The sequence below is a fragment of the Macaca nemestrina genome, chromosome 7 (genome assembly GCF_043159975.1).
Source record: "Macaca nemestrina isolate mMacNem1 chromosome 7, mMacNem.hap1, whole genome shotgun sequence".
NCBI classification, from domain to species: Eukaryota; Metazoa; Chordata; class Mammalia; order Primates; family Cercopithecidae; genus Macaca; species Macaca nemestrina.
Genome location: NC_092131.1, coordinates 153,973,760 through 153,986,965, shown reverse-complemented (window position 1 = coordinate 153,986,965; position 13,206 = coordinate 153,973,760). Strand labels below are relative to the sequence as shown.

Genomic DNA, 13,206 nt, shown 5'->3' with positions numbered 1-13,206 from the left:
AAGGACAGCACCTTACAGTTATTTTGAAAAGAACTGTGGAGGATTTTCAAGGACTTTTAAGGTTAAAGGTTCTTCCTTACCCTAATTTTACCTAAAAATGTAGTTTTTCTTAAGTATCCCATCATAGGTTTATTAGCAATAGTAAAGTTCACCTAAGCAAGAAATCTTCTTCAAAACCTCAATGGAAAATATGTCACTATTTCTTGCATAATCTGTCTCTCAATCTTTCGGGACAGTTTCTCTTCTTTGTGTTTCTCTTAAATTGTCTCTTTCAGTTTAGAAATCAGCACTCAGACCTCCAAATTCCTGACCTCGCAATGACCTAAAAAATTTTCTAGTTGACAAGATCCCTCAGCTAAGATACCTGAACTTTCTTACAGTTCTGATATTCAAGCTATATGGACAGTAGCCCATAAATATTTGTTTCATGGTTAGACTGCTCCCCCAAAAAGAATCCCAGCAGGACAGAACCAAAAACAGTTATAAATTTTCTAAGTTTCTTCCTGATCCTATAAAAACAGCAACTAAAATATTTTCTTTTCTAAAGATAAATAATTCAGGAGAAAAAAATTAGTTTCAAATAGCTGATTAAAATCAGACCTGCCTGACTTTTTATATGCTCTGAGAACTTCCTCAACTAAGTTAAATATCTAATAATCTTGTGCGATTCCAAGAAAACAAAAACAGTACTGCTATTTTGGCAACAGCACAGGACAAAATAGTATGCCACGAGAAATCAATATCACAGAATAATCAAACATATTGCTGTTACATATACTAGTAATAAAAAGATTCGTCCCACAGTAAAAGAAACCTTTCTGTTTTATTTAACCCAGCCTATTGACATCTTGTGGGGTATATTTTGGAATATGCTGGTAAAAAAACACATGTAAAAATAGACCAAATTAAAGAATGTTCAATAAAATCTACTGCCTACATGAAGCTGTTAACACAACCATGGATGAAAAAAGGAAAATCACGCATTCTACCATAAGAAAACATAATAAGGATATAAGGAATAGAAAAGAAAAGTTTTCTGTTGTTTCTTTACAAACGAAAGATAGTGCCTATCAATGAATGCTCATCATATATCATTTGTACTATTACTGCATTTTTACTCTTAAGTTATTCTAAAGTCCACTCAAAATGCTTGAAGCAGCAAGTACTTTAATCAATGAAATCTACCATAAGCCTTCATTTTCCATGCAGTTAACAAGCACACTGATGTAGAAATACTACATAATGGAAATCTGTGAAACAAAGTTATATCTGTTTATATGGTTTATAGCAAGAATAATTGAAAAGGGGTTTTCCTTGTGCTGAAGTTCTAAAATGTTATAGCCTTGCATCATACTGATCCAGAAGGCCAGAATGCAGCTAAAGTATACAGATGACATGGGAGCACATTTAAAAGACTATGCCCATTTGACCCCATTAGTACAAACGGAAATGATGTGGGGTCCAATACTAAATAGGTTAATTTATTTATACTCAGCCTTTTTGAAAATGCATCTCTCTGAGGAATTATACAAGGCAAGATAAAAAGAAAGATCTCTTTTGCTACAGGAAAGACGTGTATCTTACCAGCTAGGGTCAAAAACATTACCTTCAGGGGCTTGATGGAATTAGAAAATAGCAGTTACATTCACTTACTTCTCATCTTGTTATATTTGGAAAGATATGAAAGCAATCTTTTCTAAATTACAAAGGTTGAGAAAATATTCTATTGAGGGTAATATAACCCATAAAATAACATTTACTCAGCCTTTGTAATTACTCCATCAAAAACAATTAATCACTAGAGATAATTTATAAGCAGAGGGGTTGCCAGTGGTACCCTTTACTGACAGACATTGTTTATGGGCAATGCATGGAGTACTACTAGATTTTTACTAAGAAGCAAGCAAGAGAATATACTTACTCTCTTTGGGCTTACAAGAAGAAGAATAACAACAGAAGACTGCCTTTTACTGCCCAAGAGGCCATTACTGGCTTGCAGCATGTTAAACAGAAATGTCTCATAGTAAGAAAAAGATTTATAAATAAGTGACATGGCAGAAAAATGGATGGTTCAGTTCACACTAGCTAGATAATCTGTATAGTTGTCAATAGCTGGACACTTAATTCTGTATTATTGTAACTTTCTTTCCCATCAATGTAGTTCAAGGTTAAAAATAAGGGAGATATAGGGAATTGTGTAAATATGGTATTATCTTAATATAAAATCTAAGAGTCAGAGACTTTTACAAAAGAATTGATAAAACAAAAAATCATTAATCTTAAAATATAATTATAATCAAAAAAGGATTATAAGGATAGAGCTAAAATAGCAAAGCAAAGAATAATAATTTAACCATTATTTTATATGGCTAAAATACTGTAAAAATTTTCTATGTAGATTAGAATGCTTTTTCCATTCAAAAAATGTCTTGCAATTGCTGATGTCCTCAGGTCATCAGGCCACTCCAACCAGAAGCCCACCAAAGACTTGAAGTTTGCTGCAAGCCTTGCTCATATCTAACCTCAAAAGGAAAGCAGACTACAAAGAATAAAGAACAGTCAACTCAACATTGGTCACCTTTTCATTGTCATTTCTTTGTCCTGCTTTTCTCTTTATCTTGCTAAGTTTCATTTCTACTTTTAACATGTCATATCTCATTTGGAGATTTTTTTTCACTGAAACAACATCAACAGAGATTATACTTGCTGCCACTGCTTGTCATTTGATGTATTTCACTAAGACCCTATATACATTCTTTCCTCTGTAGTCTACAGGATTCATGGCCAGACACTGCTGCCAGACACTGCTTACTCATTCTGGTAGATCTGCTCACTCCTGCAAAGACCAATACCTCAATGCCACTTTACTATTTTGCTTTCTCTTAATGGTGACTATCAACCAGTTAACTTGTTTTCAACAACTTTTTCTTGAATTTTTGATTAGTGCAAAATAAAAGGATGATCAGGAAAGAGAGTCAACAGAATATCCTAGACAAATTCATGTTGTATGTTCTTTGAGGGCATCTGACTTTTTTCACCTTCAAAATTCTAGTGCCTAGCAGACTGCCAAAAATATGTTTGTGGATTTAATGAATAAATTACTGAATAAATGAACATCTACCCAGAATGCTTAACTTATAAACTTTTCATAAACTCTTACTATATGTACAGAGGCAACAAAAGGAGCTAAGATAAAAAGACAGTTCTTGCCTTCAAGAGTTTCCATGTAGGATGGAAGAAAACTTGAACAAATAACTATTAATATAAATAAAAGCTACAAAGGAGTAGACATAAAGAAATACGAGATAATATTATCTCTGTAGCGGCCACAAAGGTTATTTTGTGACAGAACACTAAACCTATTCCTTCAAGACCTCACAAATTATCTATATGCTACCTGACCTCAGAAATTATATATATGTTACCTTATGTAACTTCCTATTGTGACTACAGTCTCTGAGATTCCATGCAATAGCAGAAAAATATTAATACTAGCAAAAAATATTTTACTTTATATCACTCACATGAATTCTCCCATTATTGCAAAAGAAACAAAAAGTGAGAATTTAGTCAATTAAGATATTTTGTAACAAAAGTAAGTATGGTATATAAAAAGTTCTTTTTTAAAATAAACCACCTAATCTTCCACAAACTTATGGAACACATTAAGGTTGTATAAGTAGTATCATTATGGTTAAGAACAGTTTATAAAAGAATAAGAAGGGCAACCAAAATGTACCCATGTCCAAGGCATTCCTGGCAGTGGGTTGTATGCTACCACCTAGGTTTCCTGTGTTGGGAAGGAATACAGTGTATGTAGAATGGGTCTCACCTATTAACTCCCTTATCAATTGGACATCAGCATCTCAGTTGGTTATGCTGACAAAGCACTATATATAGTGCAGTGGCACTATACTATAAACAAGGAAATAAATATACCACTTATTAATGTTTCTCACGAGAAAAAAAATTTTAATGCAAACAATTAATCTTTTTAAAATGAGGTAATAAAACAAGTCCTATCTTTATTAACAGAAAAACAATAATATGATATATCCTAAACCTTGTTACCTAAACCTTGTAGTAACAGCACTGTTCTAAGTCAAAAGATAGTGAAATAATTCATTTATTTGAAGTGGAATTAGACCTGGCCCACTATCAACACTATCCAGGAATAGGCATCTGGACAGGCAAAGGTCTAAACACAGCGTATAAAAGTTTAAAACCAATTTTCCTCCATAATCAATATCAACATATCTGCAGTCATTTGCATACTTACCACACTGACTGAATTTCTCTTTTAGTTTCTGCCAAGTCAAGTCAAAAGGTAGCTAGAATGAAAAGAGGTATTAGTAACACATATACAAGAAAAAAAAGAATTTCAATTATCCTTAATATTTATTTGCTTACATTTCTGACAAATATCTGGTTGCCTTTGGAGCCTATTCTCTCTCTCATTCCGCTTCCCATTGGACCCGATAAAAATCCTCGATCCATATCGATGCTTCTTTCCAGTATAGCTCCTATACCTGGTCCCATTCTATCAAAGCTGGAACTCATCCGGTCCAGTCCCATCCCCATTCCTCCAGTCACACTGTTCATGCCACCCATTCCACCACCTGGATTTTCAAGAAAGGACAGGGGGATTTGGGAATTTTGTGTTTTTGTTTCAAAAACATAAGGAAAAGGAGAAGAGGAGAAAGGAGGAAAAGAAGAGGAGATAATCATTTTTGAGAAAGAAGGGGGAAAATTAATTTGTTTATATAATTAAATAATATACAAACATAAAATTATTTTCATACAGATAACATAACTTTCCAAAGAACAGAATTTGCTTCAGTATATATTTAGTTAGCTGAGAAATTCTAGCCACTGTATAAATATATTATACATATATAACTGTATAAAATTATATTCTGATCATTAAATATATAAATATATAAATCCTCTACCAATCACTGCTTCCAATAACATGACAGTTGTTCTTATCCTTATTTTTATTTTCCAATATCAAGCATAATAATTGCTAAAGATACACAGAGATAAATTCAAATTATTACAACTCTAGCACTCAAGCCGCTCTCACCGTACTCTCCTACAAATATTCCTTTCCTACCTTATCTTTCACCTCAGCATCTTCACCTCTGTTTCCCAGTTTTTATTCTCATGGTAATTCAATAATCATAGCAAAACATAACTTTTAATCTCAATATTATTCAGAACTTGTCAAGGGAACAAAAAATGCTATCACTCCCCGTTAGCCAGAGCTTAAGAATTTAGCTCCAAACTCATACCTACGTCATTCTTATGCACTGACTCGATTTCCTGTCCTTTTCACTTACTCCCATCTTACTCATTATCAAACCTTTTGTCTTGTACGTAATATCCCCAAACATGGAAATTCTAAAAATCAACATCACCCTCAAATTGGCTTTTTGTGAATAACCAATATAAAATCAGGGAAACAGAAGTACAGACACTGAGCTAAAAGAGGAAGGTACGGAAGTTAGGACTAACAGGAAATGGCTGAGGCTAAAAGATGATGGAAGGAAGAATAAAATGAGGAGCAAGATACAATGGAAGTAGATGTCTTCAGCTGACAGGATTTTAGAATTTACTCTTAGAATAGTTTAAATAGGTTGTATGTTGTTTGTGAAATTTCATCAATTAAAGGAAGTCAATAAAGTATGGAGAGCTCACAGACATGTCCCAGTAAGCAAAAGAGGTTAAAAAAATAATAATAAATACTCCATGTATTCAGGCTTAATATAAGACCTAAAAGGTAGTAGTGGAAATGGACGGATGGGAGATTCGGCATTCCCCAGTGTTGCAACTACTCTTGATGCTATTACGGGAAAGGTTCAAGAGGAAAAGAAATAAGTACCTCTTTCAACCTTAGCCTGACTCAAGCTCAGGAGATGCCTAAGAGTGTTATATCTGCATTTACCAAAAGACACAGATGTTTACAAACAAAATAAGCTAGTCACTAATAGCTATTATAGAAAATAAGAAAGGAAACAAAGTTGGTGCTAAAGCAAAACTTGTTCCTGACACATGATCAGAGAAATCCCCAGATTCCCTAGTTGGAAAGAAGGTTCTTGGATTGGCCATTAACACACAGTTTAGAAATATCAAAGAAGTAAAATTCAAACAGTTAATTTAGAAATTTCAAACAATAACCAAACAGAAAGGCTTCACTCAATTATCAAGATTTCTCAAATTATAGCAAGACACATTAACATATAAGAACAAAGTATTACTATACTACAATAACTACTCTTGCAAAGTCTTTGCAAGCACTCAAATATTACTGAATAAATTCTAGTAAAATTTAAACCTACTTATTCCAGATCCTACTGGACCCATGTTAGAAGCTCCTATTCTTCCTGCAAACCCTCCAATCATTGCACTGCCTAAACAAGGATGGAAAGATAATATACTAATTAATTTAAATAATCATACTTTAAAATTCCCAAGGTACTATGTGCTCTGATTTACAATAATTGAAAAGCATAAAGTCTTCTGAAAATAGAGTTCAAATATGTAAGATGTTGAAAAAGAGAGCTAGCATATTAAAATCTTTAAAGTGTTTTCTTCAGTAGTAAGTTGTATAAAACATTATGATTTTCTGATTTTTCACAAAAAAAGAGAAACCAAATTTCAAAAATTATAGCCTACAAAAAGAAAAGAAGTATGCAGCCAGCCCTACCAAGTCTACCAAAGGAATCTCCAAAGCCTCGATTTATTCCAATATCACCACGTCCAAAATCTCGCTCCATGCTACTAGTCATGGCACCACGGTACAACTCTGAAAAAATTGTGCAACAAATTAACCTTTTTCAAATATATCAATGCAGGACGAAAACATTCAGGAATGTATCTAAATTATAAAAAGACAGCATAAGTCACAAAAACAAAACAGTCTGTCATTTACCCAATTTACCTCACATGCCACACATATCATCCCCATTCCCACCAGGCCTGTCCTTATATCCTAGTGCCTACATGCCTTCCGAAGACATTTTTAGCACCCATTCCTAAGTTATAGGGGGGAAACTTTAATAATAGGGAAAACTAAATGTGCCCACACTTCCCACTGCATACATTTACCTACCTCCCATTCGGCCAACTCCTCCAAATCCTCCCATGCTATTCATTGCTTCCAGACCACCAAACCCTATTCCTATGGAATAAAGATTAATTTTGAGATCCAACTGTCAGTGATGTAGCTGAAAGGTACATTTTGTAAATGTTAAGTCTCACCAGTAAGCTCTACATCCACCCTACCTTGTGCAGCTACTTCTTAACACATCACCTTCCTTTAAGTATGTACCAGGCTCAATTTCTGCTAGCAGCCTTTAGAACATGAGCCAACAATAAACCATGACTTTTTTTTTTTCATGGAATTCTCAACACAGTTTCTAGTTTATTAAAAATGGTGATGGGTACATACAAAAAAACAAATCTTTATACATACCTCCTCCAATTCTATTCATTCCTCCAAAACCTGGACCATCCATTCCCATACCTCAAATAAAATACACAGTATGTACTTTAAGTATATTTTACTTTTATGACTAAAAGATGATATAATGCATTATAGCAAAATAGATACCACTGGTATAACCACAATGAAACACTAGAGAAGCAGTAAGGTATAGGAGGCATGGTTTAAAGTGCTATGCCATAGCAGCTGCCTAATCATGAGTCTTCAAAAAGGTCTCTTTGAACATTTATTAGACAAGAAAGCGAAATTCACTAGTAACCCCACAACATTCAGTTAGAGAATATCTAGAACTAGGTAATCATTCATTTTTTTTCCACAATAAACACAGAAATATTACTATCAATGATTTTTTTCCAGCATAGACACAGAAATATCATTACAGCAGATTTAGAGATCAGGCCAGAATGTAAGGACTCTCTAAACATGGCAGTTAAAAGGAGCAGTAAAAATTTTAAAAATATAAATAGTATGATTTAGGAGAGGGTAGGTAGGTGTGAAAGTCTAAGGCTAAGGGAGGAAACTTGTTTGGATCAGAATGATTATGATAATGAGCCTCATAATTTAAAGTGTGACTACAGCATCTCGGCAAAAATAGGAATCTGATAGCATTTATTAGTCCATTAATTAAACCAGTAATTCACGAAGTATGGTCCAGGGACTCTTTAGGGTTCAATAGGTCAAAACTACTTAAGTCACCAAACACCACTAAGACATTATTTGACGTTTTACCCTCACTTTCTTGAGTTTAAGGTGTCATTTTCCAAAGACTATATGATATACAATATCACAAAAAACTAAATGCAGAAACAGATATAACAGCAATATTAAGTCAAACATTAAAAAGATGTGTGGAAAGGTAAAACAATGCCACTCTCCTCACCAATTTCTTTTTTGCATTGAAAAACAGTTTATTTTCTTAAAGCTTTTAAGTATGAGTTTACCATGTAATGAGTTTATCATTTTTTAATATGTAATTTTTTTAATTTCTAATTTTTCATTTATAATACAGTAAATACTGGTAATTATAACTAAATAAACAAAGCATTTTTGGGTTCTCAACAAATTTTAAGATATAAAAGGGTCCTAACATCAAAGTTTAAAAACCAGTCTCTAAAAATGAACTGAGAGTTCTTCCAGGTAAGCAGCCAACTAACTAACTGAAAAGCTACCTTCCCAACTGGATAAACAAACTTCAGTTGCCTATGATATGGTAGCATTTCAGCTACTCCATAAATACTGTACATACATGATATATTCTCCTTCTGCCTTAAAGACATTTCAAAATCCAAAGTGCTAAAAGGCTAGCTACAACACAGCTGGCCCCAAAGAAACTCTCCCGACTTCTGCCTATCTCTTTCATGTCAGCTGTGCTCAAGGTTTCATCCCTTTTTCAGAATCAAGTGACATCATAAATATCTAACTATTAATTAGAGTCCTTTAAACATTATTACAGACCACATCAATGGAGGCTTTATTAGCTAGCATATGTATCATTTAAAAAGAAAAAAAAAAGTTAGAATACTCACCACCTGGACCTAAATTTCCCATTACTCCACCTATGTTCAACTGGCTGGCACTAATAGGCTGTCCACCCGGACCAAGTCCCATCCCAATGCCTCCAAGACCACCTAAAACAAAAATGAGAACAATTATTACCAAGATCCATATATGATTAACTAATTGGCAATAAACTTTTTTAAAGAGCTATATACCTGTAGTAGTATCTCTACAATTTCTGCAAATTTTCAAATAAGAGCACTGGTTCTTGTTTTTATCTAGAAAGTAGCACACTGAAGCCTGACTATAAAACCATTTATTAATGAGAAGTGTTTTATGAAATAAAACATGATATACTATAAAGTACACCTTATACCCCACTTAAAGGTGCACTGAAAGGAATAATAAAATACCTAGAGGATTTTGAGTAATATCTTATCACCTTATATACGGCACACATATCTGAAAATGAGCATCTTGTCCAAATTTGTAGACCCACTTAAAATTTCATAATTACTTTTTAAATGGCTCAAATCAAACTAAAAAGTCAATAACCATGAAAGTATAACACTGAATAAGGCAAATATTACATTACCTAGTTTTCTCATTGATATAAATATTTATTTGTATTTAATGGCACCTTAAGTGTTTCCACATCTATTATCCATAAAAGAGGAAATTTTTGAGACCTTAGGTTACTTCCATAACGACATGGAGCTGATTTTAAAACTTGGGTCTTTGTTGTCAAACTGCACAACAAAGACCAAAGTCTTAAAATCAGCTACAAGGACAGATTACTTATAAAGAAAGGACGATTCAACAAATAGCTGACTTTAATAGCGACAGTGTAAATATGAAGACTGTAGAATACTTTCAAAGTGCTTAGAGAAAATAATTATCAATCTTAAACTATACAACAAGTTAAACTATCTTTGAAGACATTTAAAAACCAAAATTGAGAGAATTTACAAATAAAAGATCCTCACTTAAAAGAGCTTCTAACATTCATGCTTCAGAGGAAAAAAATCAGTGCCAGAGTCCATAAAAGCAGAGGAGTGATGACACAAGAAAATGGTAAATAACATTGTCTAATTTGCAGGACAGAAAAAAAAATAGTACAGAACTAATAATACAGAACTAAAACGCTGAGCAATGATAGTATAATTCAGTAGGAAAGTGACTGCATCGAAAGGTCAGTCTACTATTACATAAAAGAATAATTATATTAACTTCAGGCTTCATAGAAATATTAAAATATCCAGAACAATCCACGATAGGAGAAAAATAAGTATTTGTAAGACAGAAAAATAAGACACAAAATAATATAATAGAAATTAATCCAAATGAACCAATACATGTGAAGAAACTGAACTCTTCAATTTCATGGGCAAAAAAACTATCGAAGTGAGTTTTTTAAAAAGTCTATCTAAGCCCAGCAATAACACCGTTTATAAGGGGTGTGCCTAAAACAGTAAAAAAATAGGAAAAATGTGCCAGGCAAGTACAAAACAAAATAAAGCTGCCATACTTACATTAAAATTAGACCAAAGACTCAAAGTAATTACTAGAGAAAAAAATCACCCTATAAAATTTTTGATTCACTAGGAAAATATATCAACTCTAATCTAGATGTACCTACTAAGCTAGCTTAAAAATATTTAAGTAAAAACAAGAAAAATTAGACAAATCCACTATTCTACTGGGCAATTTTACTAGACACATAAGATAATAAAATAAAGTGTTACAGCAGAAAAAATTATTAGTAAGGATCTAAGACAATTAAAATGATTAACAAACTTGATTTGATTAACATATATAGATCACCGCACTCACCAACTATACCCAGAATACTAAGAAAAATGTGCCATAGGGTAGGCCATCCATAAGTCCAAATTAATTCCAAAGAATCACACTCACATATAAACCATGTTCTCTGACTACATTGAAATGAAAAAGTACAAAGAAAAAAAAAAACCTCATACATTTGGAAATTGAAAACTTCTATTTTCAAATAATATATGGCTCAATAAGAAATCATAATGGTGATTTTTTTTTTTTTTTTTTTTTTTTTTGAGACAGTCTCCCTCTGTCACCCAGGCTGGAGTGCAGTGGCACAATCTCAGCTCACTGTAACCTCTGCCTCCCAGGTTCAAGCAATTCTCCTGCCTTAGTTTCCTGAGTAGCTGAGACTACAGGCATGCGCCACCGTGCATGGCTACTTTTTTTTTGTATTTTTAGTAGCGACGGGGTTTTGCCATGTTGGCCAGGCTGATCTCAAACTCCTTATCTCAAGTGATCCACCCGCCTCAGCCTCCCAAAGTGCTGGGATTACAGGTGTGAGCCACCATGCCCAGCCCATAACGGTAATTTTTAAATACTCTAAAAACTGACCCATCATAAAAATGCTCCATAGCAAAACCCATGTAGTAACTTTATAGTCATAACTGCTTATATTAGAAAGGAAAAGCTACCAATTTGAAGTAAGCATTCAACTTAAGGAGTTAGGACAAAAACAAACTAAACCCCAATAAAGAGAAGGAAAAAAATAATAAGGCTAAGAGCAGAAATTAAAAATACAAAACATTCAAATTCAGTTATTTGAATACACCATTAAAACTGACAAATTTCTAACAAAATTAACCAAGAAAAAAATAAAAATTGTAAACATTCAGAATTTTTAAAACAGAACCACAGATGTAGCAAAAACTTAGAGATAATTTTATGCCGAAATATTTGAAAATGAACAAAAATAGAAAAAATCCTTAGAAAAATAGAAATTACAAAAATTGACTCAAAAAACGATAGAAAATATAAGCCATCAATAGTTAAAAACTTCCCAGAAACAACAGATGAAAGCCAGTTTTACACATAATTTCTAGCAAATATAAAGAGAACATATAATTCTGATAAAAAAGAGCAAATACTTTCCAACTTAACACACAATGACTAAAATTTAAAATAATCTAAAAAACAGAAAAATGTACAAAATGTGGTATCAGCAGTTAAAATGAAGAAACTAGAGCTACATCTATCAACATAAATGAATCTCAAAAATAATTTTAAACAAAAAAAGCAAGTTACATAATACATTATGATATCACTCAAACAAAATTTTAAATCCAACAAAACAATTCCCTATGTTTATGGATGTACAAATGTGCAGTCAAATTATTAAAACCTAAATGATAAATACTCTATCCATAAGTTGTTTCCTCTAGGTAAGGCATAAGTTGAAAGATGGGCAAGGGAGATGGGGAAGCTCCATTTTACCTGTAAAATTTTATTTATTTTAAAGAAAAAAATCTACAACAAATATGGCATATAACTATATGAGTAATTTTACTTTTGTCTGTATATTTAAGATTTCTTATAAGAATACTTTAAAAACCAGAGAAGACGCAGTGAAATAGTAAAAACAATAGCTAATATTTACTGTTTATGCAAAACGATTCTAAGTGCTTTACATATATTAATTCACGTAATACTCATGTCAACCCCATGAAGTAGACACCATTATTATCCCCACTTTTCAAAGGAGGCACTGAGACACATAATACAATGAGTATATTACACTGTTATAGTCATTTGGAAAACAATTTGATAACACTAACCCATGAGAACTGTAAATCTACTTCAGAATATCTGTTTGAAGGAAGTACCCAAAAACATTACAAAGATTTGGGAACAAAAAGGCATGTGTTACTCTGTGGTTACTCAAAAGGAAATAAAAGTTAAAACACCTAAAATACAGAACAGCGAAATAGTTATGGAACATCTATATGTTAGACTATTATACTACCAATAAAAATATTTGAAAATAATTTTCAACATGAGAAAATGCTTGTACTCTAATGTTAAACAAAAAATAATTCAAAATTATTTTTGTTCCCAACTATGTAAAAAATATACATAGAAGGCTGGAAGAAAATACACAAAAATGTTACAATGAGGTTACCCACAGATTAGAGAAGCGAAATTAGAGAGGACTTTTTTTCCTTCAAGTGTATACATTTACCAAACATTTTAGAATGTATTGCTGATCAGTCAGGAAAAGTTACCAAAAAGAAAACAAAAATGGCACACAACAGTCTTCCTAATCAATAGCGCCAAACTATCTTCATAACTCCAAACTAATCCCAAATTGTGAGAAACTACGATGTAGGCACAAAAACAAAGTTTTGCTTAGCATATAATAAAACAAA

The 13,206-nt window shown here is 32.6% G+C and overlaps 1 protein-coding gene across 2 annotated transcripts in view; it reads right to left on the bottom strand.

The window, feature by feature from the left end:
* The window catches only part of LOC105490797 (myelin expression factor 2), a 41,669-nt gene that overhangs the window by 8,263 nt on the left and 20,200 nt on the right, over positions 1-13,206 (bottom strand). Inside the window, exons 10-16 of one of the 2 annotated variants that reach the window (XM_011756701.3) lie at positions 9,034-9,135; positions 7,478-7,528; positions 7,115-7,183; positions 6,710-6,808; positions 6,342-6,413; positions 4,411-4,619; positions 4,280-4,331 (exon numbers count right to left, since the gene is read on the bottom strand). In XM_011756701.3, the coding sequence (XP_011755003.1) occupies positions 4,280-4,331; positions 4,411-4,619; positions 6,342-6,413; positions 6,710-6,808; positions 7,115-7,183; positions 7,478-7,528; positions 9,034-9,135 (654 nt within the window). The remainder of the gene's footprint in view (positions 1-4,279; positions 4,332-4,410; positions 4,620-6,341; positions 6,414-6,709; positions 6,809-7,114; positions 7,184-7,477; positions 7,529-9,033; positions 9,136-13,206) is intronic. The other variant, XM_011756703.3, reaches the window with a different exon arrangement.